The sequence below is a fragment of the Cyanistes caeruleus genome, chromosome 9 (assembly GCF_971803275.1).
Source record: "Cyanistes caeruleus chromosome 9, bCyaCae1.hap1.1, whole genome shotgun sequence".
Lineage (NCBI taxonomy): Eukaryota > Metazoa > Chordata > Aves > Passeriformes > Paridae > Cyanistes > Cyanistes caeruleus.
In genome coordinates, this window is record NC_141709.1 from 4,719,682 (window position 1) to 4,743,367 (window position 23,686).

At 39.9% G+C, this 23,686-nt stretch overlaps 1 protein-coding gene across 8 annotated transcripts in view; it reads right to left on the reverse strand.

Annotated features, from left to right (window-relative positions):
* Positions 1–23,686, reverse strand: part of RABGAP1L (RAB GTPase activating protein 1 like) — a 237,276-nt gene that overhangs the window by 62,439 nt on the left and 151,151 nt on the right. For all 8 annotated transcript variants that reach the window (XM_023931686.2, XM_023931688.2, XM_023931687.2 and 5 more), the window contains one exon: positions 12,128–12,169. In XM_023931686.2, the coding sequence (XP_023787454.1) occupies positions 12,128–12,169 (42 nt within the window). The remainder of the gene's footprint in view (positions 1–12,127; positions 12,170–23,686) is intronic.

The following is a 23,686-nucleotide window of genomic DNA, read 5'->3' on the forward strand; positions in this document are numbered from 1 at the left end:
CAACTGCAGGCACCCCCCACACAGACAGCATTTGCCATGATGGATGAAAACACCCTTAACAATTTATTTCCCAGATAATTCTACACAGGTATTTTCAACTTTTTTACATACTGTCAACTGCCTTTCCAAAACCGAACACAGAAACAGCAGAAAGCCAAAATGCATCACCACAGCTTGATTTTTGATGAGTCTTTAAAGCCAATCTGCGATGTTCAAAGTATAAAATCTGAAATGCTGACCATTAATGCACTTTGCGTCAATACCTAGAAGGTGACTGGGCACACTACTTATCTGGAATCATTACAGCACTGAGAACAAAAGCACTCAGGGATTTAGGAAAGATGGTTTTTTATGATTCAGCCCTGGTTGATGATCCTCCAAGCTGCTTAAGGAGTGGCACTGGTCCCCATTAGCAAGACTGGTGTCCAGCCTTCCTGAGCTAACATCAGAAGGAAGGACTCAGTGCTTAGGAGATGGATTATGAGAAGCTGAGAGGAAAAAAATAAGAGCCCTCTCATCCCTCCTGGGGGCAGAGGCAGTGTTGGGAGGGAGAATGGCAAATTCCCAACGAATTAATTTCACGGAAAGGTGATCTCACCGCAAGCAGCCGAGGCACAAAGAGACGATGCCCCATGCCCAGAAGTTCCAGCACCCGACACGCGTATTCATTCACCAGCTTGCTCCTCTCGTCATGCATGTCCTGGGACTTCTTGGCAGGTGGGGTGAGCTTGGCAGCCGGGCTTTTGCAAGGTACCCCTTCTTCCATGAGCAGTAAGTAGTAAGTATCCAGAGTGAGAAGAACAGGCTTTGTGGACAGCAATTTCCAAAAGTGCAAGGTTAGGAGAGCCAGCCTCCAGTCTCTGGAATGGGTTTGGATGGCCGCTCCAGCAACGCCCCTTGAGCCACTCAGGAGGAGAAAAGCATCTTTGCTAAGAATCGAGGAAAAATATGATCCACCGAGCTGGCTCAGACAGAGTCCGAAGGAGATTTGAAAAACAAACCAGAGAAAACATGGATATAGAAATACACATAAAAAGCAGGAAAATGGCAGAGAACGAGCAGAGGGAAGCTGGGAGCAAAGCAAGGGCGAGCTGTGAGGGCTCAGTGGCCGTGCGGGTGTGCGGGAGCCGGGGGCGGCGGCAGGAAGGGCAGCAGAGCCCGGGCACTTGTGAGGCTGCACAGAGAAAAGGATGAGCTCATTGCAATCCCTGCTCCGTGACCAGCGCTGCCGCTCGCTGAGCATCAGCCACGAAGGGGTGGGAAACAGGGGGCTGGGAGCGGGAGGAGGAGGAGGGGAAAGAGGAGGAGGAGGAGGAGGGGGTGCCTGGGCACCAGGAGCCTCTCGGGGGAGAATGCCGTAATAAGAAACCAATGGTGAGCGTGGACAGCCGGGCTCCCACTCTGCCACCCTCCATCGGTTCTCTGCTGGGGTTTGGTTGTTGAATCCCAGCTTACAGCACATCGAATGCATCCCTTTCCTCTCCATAGCGGGGAGGGATCGGCCTCCCAGCCGATATAATCACTTGTTCATGCCATCTGCTTCTCAGTGATGAAACACAGACACGGTGTAGGTGGGGCAGGGCACCCTTCCCCTCGCCAATGGCGACCGGGGAGGGAGCGGGCTGTTGGGATGCGCTGCCGGAGAGCCTGGGAAGCCACAGCCCGTCTCTGCACACCTCGTGCTGGGTGCAATGAAATCGTTTTAAAAACTATCATTGCCAGCGCTGTGCTTTCAGGAGTTTCTAAATCTGGAAGCGATGGGCAGAGAGGGAATGATGTCAGCACATGCGTTTGAATGGATTCTAGAAAACTACAGCACATTTGTAAAGAGAATGCAATGATGTCACACCTGGAATGGCCTGGCCATCGCCCTGTGCAGAAAACAGCCCACGTGCCTCTGCCATCTGCTAAAGGCACCCCAGCAGGTACTGCTCCAGCTCACAGGTCTGGATTTTAGAAAGCATGTCTTTATGCTCCTTCGTTTTTGATTACCCTCATCATAAAATGGGATATATAATAGAACAATACCCATTTCCAGCTGGAACAGACAGAAATATTCCACATTTCTAACATAAAGGTCATAATTTAAAATATTGTGAGTAGCTCTAAACCACATTATTGGCAAACACTTCTGTAACTGTATATTTAAACTCTAAAAATCATTTTTCTAACATATCAAGAAAAAACACATTTACTTAAAATACCAATGCAAAGCAAATATCTGTAGGATGAAGCCACTGATTTAAAATAATAAATGTATTAATGAGTAGCTAAAATATGGAAATCATTGTTGGCTTGAGGTGACACATGAAGGAGCTGAGAAAAGCATTAAAGCAGAAGTCAGAGATCAAATGCAACAGAAGATGCCAATGAGGCCCCAAGGATGATGATGCAGGATTGACTCAGCTAAAGCACCTGCAGATGTGCAGCAGCACATCTTTAGCACAGATGGTGCTCTGAAAGCTGATTTAAATCCCTCAGGTTGCAAACCAGCATTTTGCAGATGAAAATCTGCAAAGGCAGCTGCAATTCTGCCAGGCTGAGATGAAGGAGTTCACCGAGGGCCTTGCGGGCAGAAGCCATGGCTCTCTTCAGGACAACGATGCCACAACCAACACACATTTCATTCCAGTTTAAGGCTGTAGTCAGGATTGTGATGGGAACTCTCCTGTTCCTTCCAAACTCCCGAGATTCAGGTTTATTGTTCAGTCTGTGGCTCTGCACACAGGTAACACCACAGGTGACACCACCAGACTGCGTGTTTGTAGGGAAAGGGTTGAAAGGAAAGGAGGCAGCTGTGCCTATTTCTGAATTCTATTTTCAACACATGCTGATAAGTGTGATATTCTAGAAACATCAGGTTCTACTTCTCTGTGTGAACAAAAACCTTGCTAAGAACATTAAAAAGGAAGACAGAAGAGCACTGTATGTGTGGGTGTTGGGAAGGAAGTTACAGAACTGCTCAGGCACAGTCACCAGCGACCCGAGGGCAAAACAGGCAATAGGATGGGGAATTCAGAGTACCAGCAGTGTAAAAAGCCTTTAATTCTTTATTGTATAAGTTAGACTTTAATCAGCTAATAGCTCTGATCCTCACAGAAATTCAGGTTTGGTTCATTTTGGGTAAGATCTGGGCTTATGAAAAAATGGAATTAACTGATGATTAAATAAAGTCTATAAGTCTAAAAATTTGTAATGGGATCCAATAGTTAGAGGTTAAAACCAGATGAGTTCAGGTTGTAAATGGGGTGCAAATTTTTAGAAATGAGGAAATTACCTGCAGGATTACTTTCCCAAGAGATGAAGTCTACTACCATCATATTTTTTACAACAGACCTGGATATTTTTTAAGAAGAGGTTTCAAATACAAAAATTTCCAAATCTTGACCAAGAAATCTCCTTAATTTTATCAGCTGAGATCCATTGCTCCATGTTTTTCAGCAACTCCTTTCACACAGTATAACAGTGAACCATCATTCAGATTTTTACACTTCCTACCATTCTTATTGAACACTACATCTTATTTTTATCCATGTCTGACCAGGAATTGTGATTTTTCCTTCATGTATGCCATTGGATTACTGTCCCAAAATCTTCAGAAAAGCCTGATTGAAATGAACTTAAAAAGTAAAAATGGCCCAAAAGGTAATAACTAAGTAACTAAGATGTCTTAAGATAAACATATATTACTCATGCTTTGATTTCCATCTCATGGACTATCTGGTCTTTAAGTGCAGGTAAATTCTGTTTCTGGCCTTCCTATCCATGAAATGCCTGCTCACTCACACGGCTCTGATGCAGTTCAGAGCTGCTCAGACTTACAGCTGAGGCTCACTGAACTCAGAAGAAACAAATGCCAAAATAGTCTCAAAGTAAACAAGACCATATAGAATATGACTTGAAAGTATCTAAATTCTGTACCAAGATAGCAAGGATCTTGATGGGCAGTCCTTTATAAATCTCTGTATTTTAAAATACTAAATCTCTGTATTTTAGTGGCTAAAATGACTTTGAAAAGCTAAATAGATTAAGATGGAAAGAAAAAAGAAAAAGTTATCTTTCAAGTCTACTCCTGTAAAAGGGTAAGACATTCAGCACCAGAACAGCTCTGAAAATCCACATGAATGACATCATGACCACAATAAGAACTTTACCTCTTATCAGAAATTATTTTGTCCTTTCTGTTCTTCAGGGCTCATTACAACTGTGTAATCTGGATTTAGCAAAGGTTACATCTTGATCATTATTATAGAGAACACATCAAACCAGCTGATTTCCATAACAGGTTCCAGCAGTGATCCATGCTGGCTGGGCTGCTCTTAAACAGCTTGGAAAGAGGGTGAAGGATGAGACGACAATGTCTACAGATACTCCTAAATTATTCAGGGTTTTAAAGACAGGGGTTACAATAAAGAACTGCAGAAGGGCCATAAAAGACTGAGTGACTGGGCAGTAGAACAGCCAAGGAAAGTCAATGCAGATAAATCTAAATTGATGCATATGGGGAACAGCATCAATTTTCCACATAAATGACAGACTGTGAGCTGACAACTGCTACCCAGAAATGGATCTTGGGAGTCAAGTGGACTTGGGACTTGTGGAGAGTCCTATGAAAATATCAGATCAGTGTGCAGTGGAGGTCAACAAAACACATGAAATGATAGGAACTAACAGGAAAAGAGCAGAGATCCAAACAGAAAACACCATTATCCTTCAGTGTAACTTCATGTGGAATTCTCCTCTGGTATCATTCACTATGTTTGTCCTTCCATTTCAAAAAGGGGATAATGGAGAAGTATTTAGAGAGAATCAGAAGCCTCCAAAAAACACAAACTATGATTATTAAGCCTGGAAAACAGAAATGAGGGATATGCAAGTCATAAAGTTCTGAGTGTTGTGGAGAAAGTGATGAGATACCAAGTGTCCAAAATGCCTCCTGACCCAGGAATCTCATGTGAAAGTCACAGGTGACAGGTCCAAAGCAAACAAAATAATCATTAAACTGAGAAAATCTCTGTGGCTACTCACTTACATGTGTTCAAAAAGCCAACAAAAAAAGCCATGAAATAACAATCCATGTAGAATTATTAAACATGAGACACCACTTCTTTCTCAGAGTTTTCAAGACATAAATTGCCAGAGGCAAAAGAAAAGAGTTTTATTGTCCTGTTCTTTAAAGTCTTTCCCACATATCTGCTGCTGGCAATGAGACACTGGGGTAAATAAACCAGTACAAGTCTGGTGTGGAATGACAATTTGTATATTTTCATTCACTTCAATTAAATACTTGGAGGAAATGTTTTCCCAATGAATCATAAGATTTGCTATATACATGAGATATACACACTATATTTAATTTATATTAAAAATAATAATTAAAGTAATGGTTTCAGTCAGAACTGTATGTAACCCTGAAAACACCATCTTCGCTTTCCAACATCTAGAAATTACCAATGGATGATATAATAGGAGTCATTAATTTCTAAATCAGGGTTCAGTGATGCTAAAAAAATCCAGGTCAACACATTTGATGCTATTTTCTCTGCTATCAGTCTTCTTTTTGAAAAGTGTATGTCTCCACTCTCAAAATTCCAAACTTACAGTGAACATTCACCTAATAGGAATAGAACTGATTTTAGGTGTGAGGAGGAAATCAAATGGGCTGAGAGAGCAGCTAATCAGCACAGGATGGATTTTCAACACACAAATAAATATGGATTTCTAAAAATAGAAAATTAGTTATATTAAGGTTGGAAAATCAGCAGTCTGGGAGTTGAATGATTCTGGACATTTTTTTCAGGCACAGATTTCTCTTTTGAAAGAGATCATCTCCAACAAGTCACCCATGACAGGTTTTTGGGATGGAGGGAGTGGGTTTGGGGGAAGAATTATTCAGCCCAGAAGAACTTAAAATTTAAGGACATCTTCAGTTTAGAAATTAGAAATACAAAAGCAGTAATCTGAGAGCCTCTTAAAGCCTGAATTTCTTGTGCTCTGCTCAGTGCAGAAGGCCTTAAAAGAGAACAGAAGGTTCTGATCTCTAGATCCATAGAGTCAGGATCTTCTTCACTTCCTAATGTGTCAGCTCTTACCCTGGGATCAGCTACATGAAGAAGATATAAAAAAGAGGGTATAAAAATAAAGGACATCTATTTTGCCTTAGATTCTAATGAGGACATTTCTGTTTTTTTTCTTGAGAAAAGCCTTTTGAAAATGTAATGCAATTACAGGGTGGACTAAACCAGCTCACCTAGAATCAAACCCATTTCTGGCTGGAAAGGAGTCCTGCTTGTCATTTCATCAACTACTGGCTTAAAGCAGTGCTGTCTTAAAAATCAGTTCAAGCTCCTTGAGCCATTGCAAATGCAAAGAAAGAACAAAGCAAGACTCAAACAACCACATTAACTCTTCAACACAAGGTCTGTGTCTCATTACCTACAGTCTTAGTGCACTTTTCATCTGACACCTCAAAGACAACTGACATTTTTTAATTATCTGTATTGGTAATATGCAAGTTTTACCTAAAGCAAGCACATGTGCAATCTTCACATTTGGCTTCAGAGGTTTAGCCAATAAGATTATACAAAATTTCTGTAAGATATGGAAGAAGTTAGTTGCTCAGCTCAAGCTTCTTCTTACATTGCTTGCTTTCATATGAGGCATAAAACTGATTTCCTTACTTGCTGTGATGACTTGAACCCCTTGGATTTTTCCCTCTTAATTTCCTTAAAAGACAACACTACTTTTGAAACATGAATGCCCCAGGCTAGATTGTGGCAAGAGATAATTTCAGGAGCAGATGATAAAGGAAGGCACAATCCCAAGGGATGTCACACTGGTCATTTCAGTTTCTACTGCCACACATCCCTGAAGGAATGGGTAGAACTTCCCCATGATCAGCAGGATCTAAGGTGCTCCAAGACAGATGACTGCTCTGACTACCTCCATTCTCACAAACAGAAAACTGTGCTTTTAATACAGAACAAAATTTCAGATCTGATTTTAAGGTTCTGGTGCAAGTGGTAATTCAGGAGAGAACTGATGGGCAAAATCTGAGAGGAGTTGGGTCAAGATATCTGCCCGAGGAAGACAAAGTGAAAAAAGAAAACCTACAATTGATTATGTGTTCCTCAAGAATTGAAATGTAAGTGTATACAGAAGTACAGCACCATTTTATTCAAAATTTGTGCTCTTAACACAAACTCGGTTCTAAGGTGGGGAAATCATATTTGTGGAACACTCTGGTTAGTCAGGAATAATATTTCATACAATCACAAGAGCACAACACAGTCCTCAAGAGTTATCAGAACAAATAGATTCTTTAGAAATAAGAAAATACAACATGAATACAGAAAACATAGTGTGACCTCTCTTAAAGATCCAGTCACCTCTGGAGGTGATGCAGGAGAGAATGGCTAAGATGCCCTGGAGTTAAACAACACTGAGAATATTGGGTTATTTAATAAACAATGTGAATGGTATCTATAAATACTTCAGGGTGATAAAAGCAAATGTGAGTGCTGATGGAAGGGGACTGTTTAAGTTGAAGGACAATGGTGATGTAAGAACAGCTGAGGGTAAAACAACCAGTAATAAATTTTATCAGGACTAAGAGAAATGGCCTTTCAGCAGCAATTCTGAAAGCTGCTGGTACAAGTTCAGAAATGGATGCTGTGTCACATAATGGCACAATAGAGCAGAGAAACAGTTCTTCAGCACAGGAGGTCCTTTTCAGACCAGATGCAGAATGAAATAAAGGTAATAAAGAACCCTCCTTATCCAGGGTAATTTTGTCACATTTTGTTTTAAAATCTAAACCTGCCATCCCTGCCATTACAATTGGGATATTGCTCCCTGATGTCTGGGACGCTGACTGACACAAAGAGCTTTGAGACCAAATGGTGCCTGCAGAAATAACCAAGAAACACAGCTGTCCTGTTCATGTAATACTCAGGTATCTCCTGCTCACATGCAGAGAGGAGAAGTGTCAGAACTCACAAGCCCCATTAGAAATGCTGCTCACCTTGACCTGAGTTCAAGGAATGACGTAGGAAAGTACAGGGCTTAAGATATTATAGGGACCAAAGTAAATCTCCATAAGATAACAAAGCACTGGCTGGAAAACAAGTAGTAACAAAAAACGTTTCTCACTATTTTCTACCCATTTTCTTTTCAGTATTATAAACCTTCCTGATCATAACTTAGGCTTTCCTCTAGCATTAAACAACACCTTTTTTAACAGTCACACAGATCAAAGCTCAGTAAGCCAAGTGTTGAGCTTGTGTTGTGGATCACACACTCCATGAGCAGATGAACTCTAAAAAATTAAGGTTTGAACATGCAGCATTTAAAGCCTCTGGCGCACTCTTATATTTCCAGTGATCATGTGCTCTTTCCTGCCTTTTCAGGAATTAGCAGCTGCAACAGTGGTGAATCTAGAGCCTGAATTCTACACAATCATGTATTTTAATTCTTGCCTCAGTTTGCTAATCCCAAAGTAGTTTGCCTTTAGCTAGTTTTGCCAAGTTCTAAGATCACAAGCAAGATGTAAGAATTAATCAGCGAAATCCCTCTGGTGACCAGTGACAGTGTTCACCCAGGGAACAGCTGCAGCTGGGTTAGGGGAGGTTTAGGCTGGTTATCAGGGAAAGGTTTTTCCCTCAGAGGGTGATGGGCACTGCCCAGGCTCCCCAGGGAATGGACACGGCCCCAAGGCTGCCAGAGCTCCAGGAGCATTTGGACAATGCTCCCAGGGATGCACAGGGTGGGATTGTTGGGGTGTCTGTGCAGGGACAGGAGTTGGACTTCGAGGGTTCATGGGGGTCCCTTCCAACTCAGGACATTCTATGATTCCATAAAATACTAAAATAGGAGAGAAAGCTTACAATTTAGTTATTTTTCTTAGCTTATGTGAGGATTTTAATGCTTTTAATTACCAGCAAAGAAACAAACTAGTTGATGACACATGGGATTAGGAAGCGTGCTGGCACTAGAAGGGTAAATTTTCCTCCATCGTTCTCTTTAGTAATTTTAATTGTGATTTTTAAAATTAAAATACCAATGCTGTTTGTTGGGTTCTTTTAAACCACAGATATTTGTGCGGTCTTTTTCCACATTTGGGTTCTCTTCACACACCAGTGCTTCATTGCATTTTCCACTGCTCAGAAAATAAGAGGTGAGGAATTAGGATTTCTACCAGTTCAGGTTCCTGAATGATAATTCAGATGCAGTCTATACGTGACAGAAGTCAACGACTCCCAGTGTAAAACAGTGCCACCAGCTGGGGACCCTGAGCAGGCTGTGAATCCAAACATCTGGATGCTACAGAAAAAAAACGGCCATGTTTTCCTTCAAAAAGAAATCAGATTAATACACAAATGATGGCTTTTCACAGCTAGAGAGCTTTAATCCTCTAGCTATTCATTGCTACAGGCACACTCAGAATGTGGGAGAAGGAAAGAGGAAGGATTCCTGCATGTCTCAAATGTTTCTTTTCTGAGGATGACTGCACCAAGATGTCTCAGGCAATTGGTCACAGAAGTAGCACTGTCATTTCCAAACTAACAAGCATTTACTGTGAGCACCAGCAGCTGGAGCCGTGAGACACAGCACTGAGAACAGGAGAGTTCCAGATAAAAGCTTCTCTTTCACTGCTGTTTAGTGAGGGATTTGGATGCACACACTTCACTATAAGCAAGGAAAATGGCATTTACACAAAAATGTAAAGGCTCCAGTATTCCACTGTTGAGGGATTCCCTTACCCAAATTCCAAATAATGCAAGAGGTTCTGGATGAGAGAATAATTACTCTGTTTTAACAAAGAACAAATCCTTAGGAGTTGTTTTCATTCACTCCAGAATCAGAGACAAACAAGAGCTTTGAAACACAGTTTTTAAGGCAATTTTTCTGCAGCATATTCAGGTTCTCTAACTTGAAAAGAGCAGTATACTAAACCACTGTGCTCCTAATGATTAGGAGAGATTGAGAACACATTTGAATAGGAAAAAAAATTACTTCAGTTCTCAACTATTCTCTTCCCTAACAGAAGAGAATTTTTTGCTGAAAGCAAATTATAATGCTAATCCAATTGTTTGTAAGCACCAGCTCCATCTCCATGCCACTGTGGAACTGAGCTTTTAGGTGAGTGTTTCTGACTTAGAAGCTTATCTTTTGTACCCTGATTTTCTTTGTACTTGTTTTTGGCTGCACTATAGAAATACTTTCTCAGAATAAAACCTCCCTTACCATTTATTTAGTGTTTATTACTGCTAGAACAGGCAGCTATAGCATACACATGCAAGAAGAACTGCTACAAATGCTACAAGCAGAATTAAACCCAACTCTTAAACTCAGAAAATAGTTATAAATAAGAGTGACAAATTACATTATTAAATTTTGCTCTGGAATATCCAAATAGAAAAGTTCAATTGGAGAAGCAGCATGTCATGGGGTATATATAAAATGAAAAGATTGAACACCTGTGGTTAAAAGAAACTGGGCTAATTATTCAGCAGGAAAAAAAATAAATCCTTATTTACTGTATGACACCCATGAATTCTTTCCAAAGTTTTATTTTCTAAACAGTTGTTCCTCTGCTAACTTTGGTTCAACCCTTCCCTCTCACAGCACCAGGAAATGTAAAGCAGGTGATCCCAAAGCCATCCTTCATAACAACATTGAACTAAGTTCTCCATCCCTCAAAACCCTGTTAGCCATCTTCACCTCTGTTCAAGTACTCTTCTTTCTTCTTTAGCTTTAGGATCCGTTAGTTGGTGCTGCTGCCTCTTCCCAGAACTTGTTCCTACTATGACTGCAGCAAATCTGCTGGGTGTTAGCTGGGTTCTTCCTTTCCTTTCCTCATTATCATGCCATAACTTACCAGATTTCCCATTATTCATACTGGCCTCGAAAACTGGAATATTAACAAGCCCATACAGTTGCAAATAAAACATGAAACAGGAAGAAAAGAGCACACATTTCTCTCCCTCCTTTTTACAAATTTAGATTTGTGTAGGAGCACTTCCCTGGAAAGATATATTAAACCAATTTCCTGTTTATAGGAGTCTTCATTAAATAAATGCACTCAAGTAGAGTCACAACCCCGTTTCCCACATCAGCTGTGTAAAACACAAGTTATTTGTGACATTTCCTCACCGTAGGGATATGCACTATCTCCTGTCTACACTGCAGTACTTCACTGAAGTCACCTGCCCTCAAGTTTCACTCAATGACCCTTTGGGTCCCTTCCAACTCAGGAGATGCTGTGATTCTGTGAAAATATACATGTTTGAAAATTTCAAACTGCTCTGTTCACAGCAGCATATAGTTGTATATTCCTGGTGGGGAGCACTTCTGCCATAGGACTTTGTGCCATAGAAGCTGAATCTGAGAATTGCTCATTGCTGAATAACTCAGTAAGTAGCTGTTTGCTTTTTCTAGGAAAATGACAAGGAAATCCCACTGGAAGACCAGCAACAATCCAGTGGTTCTAGTCTGAATCCCCATTATGGGGTGGGTGTGTTAGGAGTGACAAGCTGAGCTTCGGCCTAAGTTATTTCTGGGAATTTCATCTGAACTCAAAGGTGGCATTTCAAATTCCAAACGATGTGCTTACATGTGGGCTGGATTTGAACTAGAGCCAGCTTGTGGAAAGTAAGTTAATTCTGAGTTCATCTCACTGCATCCAGTGCTTTACCTACAGGTTTACTTGTTTAGGTAAATTCTGTAGCCAGGCCAAGGACAGAAGTTCCCTGCATTAGAGATTTCTATTCCTCTCTCAATATCACAAACACATTTGATACCAGTCAATCACATTTTATACAAAAGAACCCAGACACAAAATAGATATGCTGTGAGATGAATCTGAATTGTTTTCTTAACAGTAATTACATGAGACATTTAAATCTTTAGATTGCATCCCTTGTTCCACAAGCTTTACCATACAATTAAGTTTAATAAAAACATATTTGTTATGAGTACAATTTTGAAGACACCTTTACCCAAATGGATATTTCTCCCTCATTCCCTTCTCCAGAGGTCCCACTATTATTGTTCCTTTAGACATGATATTAAGATAATCAATATTTTCATTTAATAAAATAAAATAAATTTAAAAAAAGATACTTACCTTTAAAAGAGCCAGAGCCACATGGAAGATTATGTTCATACCCTGAAAATAAGAAGAGACTTCAATCAGTCCCAGCATACAAACCTATTTTCATACTTATCATTATGGGGCAGCACAATTCAATGCTGCAATTCCCTAGGGAATGCTCTCCTTTTCCTGCTACACTTGGAAGTTCCTCATTAAAGCCCCAAGGCAGTTTCCAAACTCCCACACTGGGGGAAAATGACGGCTCTTTGGGGTTTTGGAAACTTCAGTGACTCAGGTGCTATGGATGTGACAGGCTGTCCCTCCCATCCTTTCAGTGCCTGGCAATGCTGGCTTTCATGAACACTGCAGGACATTGTCATGAGCAGGGCATCAACAAAATGTAATAAATATTCTAGGTGATAGGATTTCTGCCACATAACATATAAATCATACCTATGATTTATCAGGTACAGTCTTTGATACTCAAACTGTAAAAAAACCCCAAAAATAGAACAAAGACAATCCCACAAGTACACAAGACACCTTATTTTTACTACATTTAGCCGAAAGTCAAAACTATTTCAAAGCTACACAGGCTTCTGTCTGTATCCAGCAGTTGCTTGTTGGTTTGCAAAAGCTGGAAATACAAATGTAGAGAAATGCATTCAGTAAGAAATACAAGGACAATAGGCATTTATTTGAAGATTAAAGAAAGTCTGCAGCCTACATGTTGATAATTTAAGATTATAAATAGGTTTGTCTTCATCCAAATATGAAAAATACCAAATGCAGTTCTTGTTTGCTGTACCATGTGCTTCATGTTCAGACTGCTTTCCTTGATTACATTTTCCAAATCTTCTTGCCTTGTTTAATGGCATGATAAATCTTTCCTTACAATGGCCCCCAGAGCTGGTATCTAGAAACATCCCAACAGATTTGCACACAAGTAATACTGCATTTATATTATACTGTTGTGGGATAACAACAAGGCTTGTGACAAGGCAACGTTCTTCAAGCAGTTTCTGCTTCTGCAATTGAATGTTTCAGTAGTAAGGGAGGAACATAGGAAGAGGCATTGGGGAGCAGAGACCCTGTATAAGCACCAGACTCAGGACATCATAATTAGAAATTTATACATTACAGTAAGGCAGGTAACCTGACAGTGGGATCTCTGCCTCCAGACTAATCCCACAAACACCCCACAGACAGAAATTAGAAGGAATGGACCTGGATAACAGTGACAAATTGATTTTTCAGAGTGGAGAAGATGAATCATTTAATCAAACAGAAAATTGTGTAATTAGACAGGAGGTCAATCTGCCTTGGCCTCAATCCTTTCCTTTAGCTCTTTTACACAGGCAAATGAAGCCAAGGGCAAAGGAAAAACTGAGTCCCTTTGGGATCCTGCATGGGTGACCTTATGCAATAGGTCAGAATAGAAGGGAACAGGTCAGAATAGGCCATAGTAGGGAACATCAGCACAAGTGGGAGAAGAAACTATAACAGAATATATGGTGGCCCTAGGGAAACAACTCAAAATATTAGGAAACCTGTATTAGGAACCCAGTGTAGGGGGTTGGATGGGCCAGTACACAATGTGCAACCTGGAGATTATGTCTATGTAAAGTCTCTTGCAGAAGAGACTTTGGAACCACAGTGGGAAGGACCATTCCAGGCGCTTCTCACCTCCTTCACCACCATCAAGATCAGAGAACAAGTGGCATGGATACATCACGATTAAGAAAGCTCCAGAGTCACCATGTAAAATCAAGGAGGTGCAAGCTGGAAAGCTGTGGCTGTGGAGTTCATAGTCATGGCTTACAACAGACCTCAGGACAAGGCCTTCTATGCACAATGTGACTGGCATCTGTATTTCTCAAGGAAAAGCTTCTGACTTTAACTCTCATGAGTCTCTGTGTCAGGTGTTAAAAGTTCACAAATGCAACTGTCTGGACAGGGAGAGATGTCTGGGGATGCAAATTTGCAATTGTTCAGGATGGATTCCATCAGAGACCTATGAAACCCATCCAAATTGGTACTGAATGTTGTGACACATGCTTAACAAACTGTTCTGAATTCAGACTTAGAACAGAGGACGTGAAACTAAAGCTTTTAGAATTGATTACAATATAACTCATTTGTGTTAACCCTTGGAATGCTAGGAGTAGAACAACTTTAACAACCTAGACACTGAAAACTCATATCACACCTCAAACCACACTTACTCAGACCCCAAAAGAAACAATTCAACCTTTAATCACCAAGATGGGACCTTATGCTATTAAGAAAACATGAATCCAAAGGCTATTGCTAAATCCAGAAGGGAGTAGAGATGGCAATGCAAGTAAATGCTTCTGTCCTTCGAGCAGAATGTGTCCCTTTCCGTAAGACCTCTTTTATGGAATTGATCACCTGGTTGCAGAAGCATGCACCATATACACTCAAACAAAAAAAAAAATCTTACAAGAATATTTGAAATAGGTCTGGGGGTCATAAACACAGTGGACTCAGAGGTTTTAATGAATAAATTGTCTGTAGCTGGTAATGATATAGTTGAATTACAGTGACCTTTACAATCATCTTTATTAGCAATAGGTACTAGCCAGTGGAAATTATTCAAAATATTATTATTCCAAATATGAAAAATACCAAATGCAGTTCTTGTTTGCTGTACCATGTGCTTCGTGTTCAGACTGCTTTCCTCAATTATATTTTCCAAATCTTCTTGCCTTGTTTAATGGCATGATAAATCTTTCCTTACAATGGCTCCCAGAGCTGGTATCTAGAAACATCCCAACAGATTTGCACACAAGTACTGCTGCATTTATATTATATTGTTGTGGGATAACAACAAGGCTTGTGACAAAGCAACGTTCTCCAAGCAATTTCTGCTTCTGCAATTGAATGTGTTTCAAATCCCCTTCCTGAAAGCCTGAGACCATGTTTCTATAAAAATTAGCTTTTATAAAATCATGCTGAGACTTAAGAGAAGCTTTCTCAGGAATAAATTGTATTTTTAATGTAAATAATATGGTGCCTTAAAGGGATTGTACCATTAATGAGTCCTGGAAATGCTGCAACATCAGACATAATGAATATTGCAACACTGAAATACTTTGTAATTCACTGCATTATCATATATTTGTTATTGATAACAAACTGGTTTTTTCCACTAGAGGTCACAATTGCAGCAGGACTGAATCTTGCTTCATCACTAGGAAACCCTTCTTCCAAATGGGATAACAATTATTTCAAGTTGTTTGGCTTTATGTACTTCTTTTTAATCGAGAAATGTAGAAAAATAGAAGTCCACTTGTGACTTTCAGTCATGACAATGATACTACCAGAGCTCCAGCAGTAGTGAAGTAAGTTCACAGTACTTTCAGGTTTATTTCAAATATTTTTTTGAAGTCAACAGTTAATTCCACACAATCATGCCATTCACAACTTTTACTTTATAGCAGAGAGGACTGACAAGCATACTATTTGTAAATGAGAGAAATAACAACAAGCCATCACAAACACTGCATTTTATTCTTAACAGACTGATCAGATTTTGTTATGATATGAGTAAGACTATGATGTCTAATAGCTGGACTACTGAGGAATTAGTGTTCTGTGTATTTTCTGGCACAACCATAGAGAAATGTACACCAGTTCTCATTTATTTTCTAAACGTTTTTTGGTTGTTTTATTTTATTTTTTTTCCTGATCTGCCTAAAACTTAACTCTGCTCCTGAATTCAAATGAATCAAATATTCAAATGAATCAAATCTGGTACTCCTCTTATACCATCCACTCTTCACATGAACAACAATTGCAGCAGAAATAGGTTTCTACCTGCCTTGAGAATCTCTTTTTCAAGCCCCACCAGGCAAGGGGCAGCTCACAAACCTGCTCCCGTTACTTGAGGTAACTTGTTCAAGGCTCAAACACCCTAAAATCAGAACATTAAAGGACTTAAAACCTTCCTACCCAGCTGTCCTGAGCAGCTGCTGCTCTCAGCAACAGAAAAACACCTGCAGCCTCCTCTTTCCTCCAAGGCAGAGATAAGTCCTAAATCAATGCAGCATTTTAGAGCTGAGGCATCAATGACTGCAGTTTCATGCTGACCAGTGAGGACTTGCAGGTCCAATACACCCCAAGAGGTGGACTGGAGTGGGATGCTCTAGATCCCAAAGCAGTGAAACATCTTCCCCATAACCCCTGATCTTCCTATTGGACTTATTTGTCCTAATTCATGCAAGACTCTTCTTCCACAGCCAAGCTTAATGATTATGATTATGAAAAAGAAGGCTCAGCTCATTTTGACACAATCTCTTTATTTAAAGCTTTACTTAATTTACCACACAGTGATTTATAAGCTTCAGCTTAAACTTCTTCAGCTATTTTAGAAGAAAGACCAAAAATACTGAAATGTACCAGACATATAAATCATTGGTCGCAATATCCCTCCAGCAATTTTATAATGGAAACATGGAGGTACATAAAAATCATCCATGAGGGGAAAAGAGAAGGGAGCCCGTATGAAATGAGCTTTTGATAAGTACCTTTTAAAACCAATGGTCATATGCTTAAGGCATTTTGAAATAAATGCTGTATGTCTTGGGAATGGTTTTTATCCCATATCTGGGTTGTGGTTTTTTTGTTGCTGTTTTGTGTCTGGAATGGTCACTGCCTCTTTCAAATCAAGACACTTAAATATCATGCAGATCTCATCTTGAGATGTAAAAGATTTGCATGTGTGAAAGTTCTTCATAATTACCTTAACACTTTTTAAAATATAGAACAGTCAAAAGTAAAATTATACACTTGTAAAGAAAAACTTGTAAGAGCACAGGAATGGTGAGGGGCTTATCATCATGTTGTATCACAGAATCAGGTATTACTTAAGGACCCTCTTGAGCTTACGTAAAATCCTAGAAAACTTTTAAGAAAGCTCATGAAACTCAGGAGTTCTGGAGAAGGAACAAGCCCAACTCAGAGAAATGAATGTGGTATGGTAAGGGTCATGAATGTGGTCATGAAATGAATGTGGTATGGCAAAGGGAGAATGCTGGAGTTTGTACCATGTTTCAACCCCCTTACAGCTCCTGCTGACTGCCACACTGACCATCCTCTGCTTTACAGACACGCTCTCCTTTATGGGAGCACTTACTCCAGAAAAAAGAGCCTCATTTAGCAGAAGAGCCCTTCACACCTGCTGGTACTGGGATGAACACTCGCCATGCAGGAAGTCCCCATTTAATTCATAAAGATTGTGCTTCATAGAAACATCTGCTTCTTTGAACTGTATGTCAAAAAACCTGTAATTTCCAGCCACCACTGGTGGTAATGTTCTCATGGGCAAAACAGTGAAACCCTCTCTTGAGACTGTAAAAATGAAATCACACATGTGCACTGAAATTAAGACTGGCTGAAAGTAAATGGAAAACTTAAGATGTTAACTCTCGTCTAGTGAGAGGTTTTCCCAGTTCCATAACTCCCTCCAAAGGCAAGATTCCTTCTGCAGATAGAAGCCTCTTTGAGGAGTCCTCCCTTTGAGTGCCCCTGCACTCTGAAACAGGACGACTTTTGAAAGGGCCTGAAAACAAAGAACAAAGTGAGACTGGTAAAGATGCAATTCTGTGGGACCCAGTTTGCATTCAGTGAGATCTCTGTGACAGAAAGGCTGCCTGTGGCTTCCTGCTGAAGGGAGGAGGCAGATTTATTCATCTGACCCAGCAAATCTGCCTAGAGGCCGGAAAAAAGGAAGTCAAGGGGCAGCAAACCAATACTTGCTACAAGCAAAATTCAACAGCCAGGCACAGAGCTGAGTGAGGCCAAACAATTTAGTTGTGTGTATCTGGACAACATTTGCACTGGGGATGACTTTAGAATTTCTTTCCTGGTTTAAAGCTTCTGTTTAATGATAGAAGCCTCAAGAGAAAATATAATTTTCAGTATTAAAGCATCTCCCTCTCCATCCCAGCCCCCCTGACAGACCTTCCTTTCATTACATAGCAATACCCTTGGCACCATCTTCACCAACAAAAGGAAGTTAATCTCTTTAAAAAAAGGAAATTTAATTCATCAATGTCCTTATCTGTGGTTTTTCCCCCTATATATGCATGACATATAAAAGGTACTGATAAAATATTTCTACAGTTCAGCACCAGGTAAAAAGACAGATACAAGGGTCAACTAAGTACCGCCTTAAGGGCTAGGAAATCTCAAGCCCCACATGACATGAACCTCTTCCAGCTTTCTAATAACTGAATTTTCCTTTGTTTAAAGGGAGACTAACTATTCGACTGAAGTTAACTTGACATTGTTTCGTAATTCCAAAGTGTTTCATAATTATGTGTTCAGTTGCACAGTCTTTCAGAGGAGCTATAGAGGGTAATTGGGGTTACAGACTCTAAAGGAGAATTAAAATTCTATTTATGTTTTGGATGGGTTCCAGCAAAACAATTACTTGGCAACTCCAATATGTTGAGAACATACAATAAACTTTAGGAATGTCATAAACGTCTTTGTTTTGTTGACAAGATGAATATATGGTCTGAAGCTCAAACTTCCCTTTGTAAGCAGGGCAGCCTTGGAACATGCTCTGCAGGGGCATGCACATTAATTAACATATTTTAGGCAGTATTTGTGTAGCTTGTACATTTATTCTAGTTCAATGACAAGATGACTAAAGGAAAAAAGGGTTTAAACTCTTGCTTAAATAAGGCACAACAAGAATTAGCAGGTTTTGTGTAAACAACAGATACAGCTTTCTTAATAAGGGAAAAGATCAAACAAAAGACAAATTACAAAGAGATCTTACAGCTAATGTATGAGCTCTCAGCCTGGGCTTCCCCCAGTGACTCCATATACATTGCCTGTACAGTAACTCCCACCAGGAAATGCTACAACACAGGAAAGGAGAAAACACAGAAATCTGCCCCCTGATCCTACGATTCCAGGAAAAATACACACACCCAATTAAAATCAGTTGATTGACCTATTAGAGAATCAGGTACCAGAGAGATGGCAAAAAATGCCAGGGGATTCCATATTGATTTGTGCTACTTTTCTGTATTTTGCAGCATAAAACAGCACACAATAAATACCAGGCAACCATGAACCTGTATTAGTATGATTTCACATTAAATTTTGTTTGTTTGGCTGCTTTTAACAGAAATAAATGGGATTTAGGAGTGAATATTTGCATGTTTTGGGTGGTTTTCATGTCATTTGCTGCTGAGATGTTGCTGTTGCTGAATAACGGTAGAGGCTGCTGTGAGAATAACATGTTTTTCCTTTCCACCTTCTGTGACTGTTTGCAAAGAATAAAAATTACAGCTACAGAATTTTAATTTAATCTTTTCCACATATCAAACTGCTCCCTTGCATGAGGTACTTCTGCCATGATACATTCCTAATTCACCAGCAACTGATTATGGGCTTGCAGCATTTGTCAGCCAAGCCATACACTAACTCTACTTTTCTGGTTTGCAAAGCTTTCAATTTCAGGGGTTTTAGACATTTCTGCCCCTTTTTCCAAACCTGATTAATACAGGGACAAAGAAAGGGGCCTAAATCCACACTAGGCACCAAGGATGTTCTCACACACAAGGAGAAAGAAAGAAGTCCCATCTCTTTAGGCAAGAGAGGTCCTCCAGCTCCTGTATAGAAACAGGGAATGCCTGTTAGATGTGCTCAGAGGAGAAGGAATCTTGCAGATCCCAGTCTTCATGAGAGCAGACGAGGTGAGGGGCTCAGAACATCTCTTGACAGAGAGCTGTGCCTCCTTCCCCCTCTACCTCACACACCACAAAGAAAAATGCATGCCCACACTGAATCAACATCTGGCCCCCCTGCACTCCCTCTGATCTTCTTCCCAGTGTTATTCCTCATCCTCTCACATTCCCTGCCACAACACAGCCCTGGCCCTCATCTCTCTGAACCCTGACATTGGTCTTCCTTTTCAACAATGAGTCAAATGCGAAGTTCACATTTTGATTTTACGTATTTAGAAAATTCCTAACAGCCTCAGATTCCAAGCACAAAGCAATGGAAAGTGTTTCACCACAGGCAGACTGCACAACCCTCTTCTTTAAAAACATTTCCCAAATTAGCTCAGCTTCCTGGATTTGCTCATGGAATATCACTCTCCCATTTATGATACTTTCCTTCAGTTATTTCTAAAGTGTTTTTGAAGCTTGCCAAGACTGTTTAGGATATGCTGCTATTCCAATACAGCAGATGGCACTAGTGTTAAGTAAGCATTATGGAAATTTACTGTACTCGTAGAAAAAACAACCAAGTGAACATCAACTAGCAGGTGGCTAAACTATTTCATGAGCAGTGGGGAAAATAATTCAGAGACATAGTGTGAACATGTCATTAGATGTGTCACCCCTCTAAGGCCCAAACGAGGTCATTCAAACCACTCACTCATCCCTGGTACCTTTTTCACCTAGATCTTGGAACATTTTCTGAAACAGAAGCAGCCTTAACATTCAGGATGACAAAATTTATCAACATCACCCAAAAGGTACCTTCTGTTCTAAGTTATCTTGGATTGCAGACTCTTGTGAGACTGTTTTTCCTTTGCTCATGCTGAGCATTTATCATCAGCCTTGTTATTTTGGGGATAAACAAGCAGCAGCCATGACTGGAAGATACATAAATTATGGATGATCACAGGAACAGCTGGACAACCTTGAGTCAAGGGTTATGCTAAACCCTCTCCTAGAACCTCTCAGGTTCCATTCTCTATTAAAATACTCCTCGGTCCAAGCCTGAATTATTATCAATTCTGTAAGAACATTTTGTGTTCCTGGTCCCCATGGCAATACAGAACATGGTATTACACACCTCCAGCATTTCTGCTGTTGCCTGAATTTCACATGCAAGCACCTTAGACTACTTGCAACCTTCACTTTGAAAAGACCTTAAAATTGTCTATCATTATAATCTGAATGTTTTAAGAACACACATCCAAAAGCTTCAAGAAGTTCCTAAGCAGCACACACACAATCAAATCCTACACCCTTCTTTCTTTCTTTTTACTTTAATATCTGGTCTAGTGCTGCAAAGCCCCCACAGTAGATTACAGCTGTAGATCATCAGATGAATTAGGCTAAAATTACTTTTCCTTTGGATTTAAATAACTCATCTAACTACATAAAAGCCAAACACCCGGGTCTAGTAAACCTGAGGTTATCTCCATTCCACACCTCCCACTTCTGCAACAAAGAAGATCATGATGCTTGACATGTCAACAGATGCTTGAATGCAGCAAACCAGCAACTGGACATCCACATTCAAATTCTAGTCATCCATCTGGAGTCTGAGAAAACCTATTCTCCTTCTTCTAAATTAATTAAAAGCTAATTATAGCAGTCTGGGAAAGAAATCCTTTCCAGCCTCTTTACATGAAACAGCAGTGGCTGATAAGGACGTCAGCAAGACTTAGCTCTCCATCAGGCCTGATGCAAAGGGATTGGGCAGGAGGAAATACACAGTCTAAATGCCAGAATTTATTTGCTTGTATTCCTAAAAGGAAAACAAACAGACAGCTCCTGGCCTTTTCCAGCTAACATGTATGACATTGATTTCTCTCTGGTAAATAGTACTGAAACAAGGCAGACAGCTCCAGCACCGACCTATGCCTACTTAGAATTTGAACCCAGCTTTTAATATGCTGTTACTGTAAGAGATTTTATTTCTAGCAAGTCCATTCTTCTGTTTTGTGTGATTTCTTAAAATATTTGTAACTGGAAAGGTTAACAAATGTAGACAACATGGCAATAAAAGTGAGTCCAAAAAGTTCAATTTTTCTTTCCCTATAGATCTTCAAAAGATAAACAACTGTGCACAATCTTTTATTTAATTCACATTTCATCTCAGTGCAGATTTACAGAGGAAATGGGCTTGTTCTTGACTCAATTCCTGAGGAAGTTTAATAAATTGAAATGTTAATCTGTTCTTTCTCAACTCTGTTGAAGGCATCACAGAAGTATCTGACAATGACAGATAAAAAATAGCAGGCTATTATGGTCTCTCCTCCTCAGTCAGCACTAGCGCGGTGCCGGCCAGCCCTGAGCGGTACCATACAGCGTTTCCTGGCACATCCATCCCCAGCAAGACACACACAAGACAGAAATCAAATCTGCAGTGTCAATACTTGTAATTCTGCTCTGATTTTCAATGTTCCATTTGGAAGGAATGCTCCCAATAACCGTATCTCCACAATGTGGTGCCACTTTTTAACTATCGGTAAGTCTTCACTTACAGCACCACGTTGTTCACATTGTAAAAGATTTTTAAAGACACCATCAGCCTTCATTATTATTATATCATTATCTTCATTATAACAGAAGATTTCTCAAAATCGATTATAAAAAATATTTGACACAATATTCTGAAAGCAACAGTTGATAAATAAAGGCCAAGGAGTGATGGTATCCTAGCTTTCAAATCCCCCTTCTTGCACTGTGCCGTGTGGTCCTGTGAAAAGTACTTTCCGTCTTTGCTATTAGCTGTATTAGGGAATATTAAATAATTTCATTTTCAAAACTGATTATCAGCTGTACCCCTTTGTATCCAATCATGATTCAGTCAGGATGGCACCTTAGTAGTCATCAGTTAACTTTGTAGTCAAATTACATAGTCAAATTATGTATTATGACAATAATATGACAATAAAATAAACAACTAACTGTGCCAGCATGCAGGAGAGGTTTTTGCATATTCCCTAAAAGGAGAGAAGTACTATCCTTAAGTATTTCATATCCCCCAAAACTGCCAAACAAAAAATAGCCAGATCAACCTGAAATGGTGGTTACCCATAGTGTTTCAAAATTCTCAGCTAATAATGGAATGACAGCTTGAGCTCTGCAACTCCTTTAGTTTTGGCAGTACTGTATATATCACAAAAGTTAAAGAATTTTCTTTCTAAAGCAGAACAAAAATCATGACAATTTAAAAAACACAGATTACCTGCTAACTGCTTTGGGTTGTTTTTCCTCTTCTAAATGCCTACTGAAGGTCATTCATTTAGTGTTTTTAAAACAAATATTTTAATTTAAAATGGAATAGCTTAAAATGTAAAATGAAGTGAAATGTCAACTGTTTGATATTCTGTAGCACAGCCAAGGTGCAGCTGTTGCACTGGGGACAGCTCTGAGTGACAAGAGCTTTACCTAGATGAATTGCTATTTCTGAGCATGACTTTAAATAAATAATTTAGAACAGAACAAAAAGAGACAGGAAAACAGAGCAGGCTTGCAAAGTGTTCAATAACATCATGTCATATTGACAGGTAAGACTGACAAGTCCAAATACAACTCTGCATTTCATCAACAAAAACGTTCTTCAATACAAACAGAAACAGCAAAAGGGGAAAAGACAAATGAAACAGCTGCAACAGGCAGCTCAAAGGACCATTGTAGAAAGATCTCCAGGCTCGAACCCACACAGTTTGCTGTAATCACATTAAAACTTACACCTGGATCAAGAAGTTTGTGTTGTTATTTCAAGCAGCTGAGCCTTATAAGATGTTCCACAGCACTGTGGTGAGGTACCTGCCTGGAAGCCCAAAATTCTCTTCAACTTTCT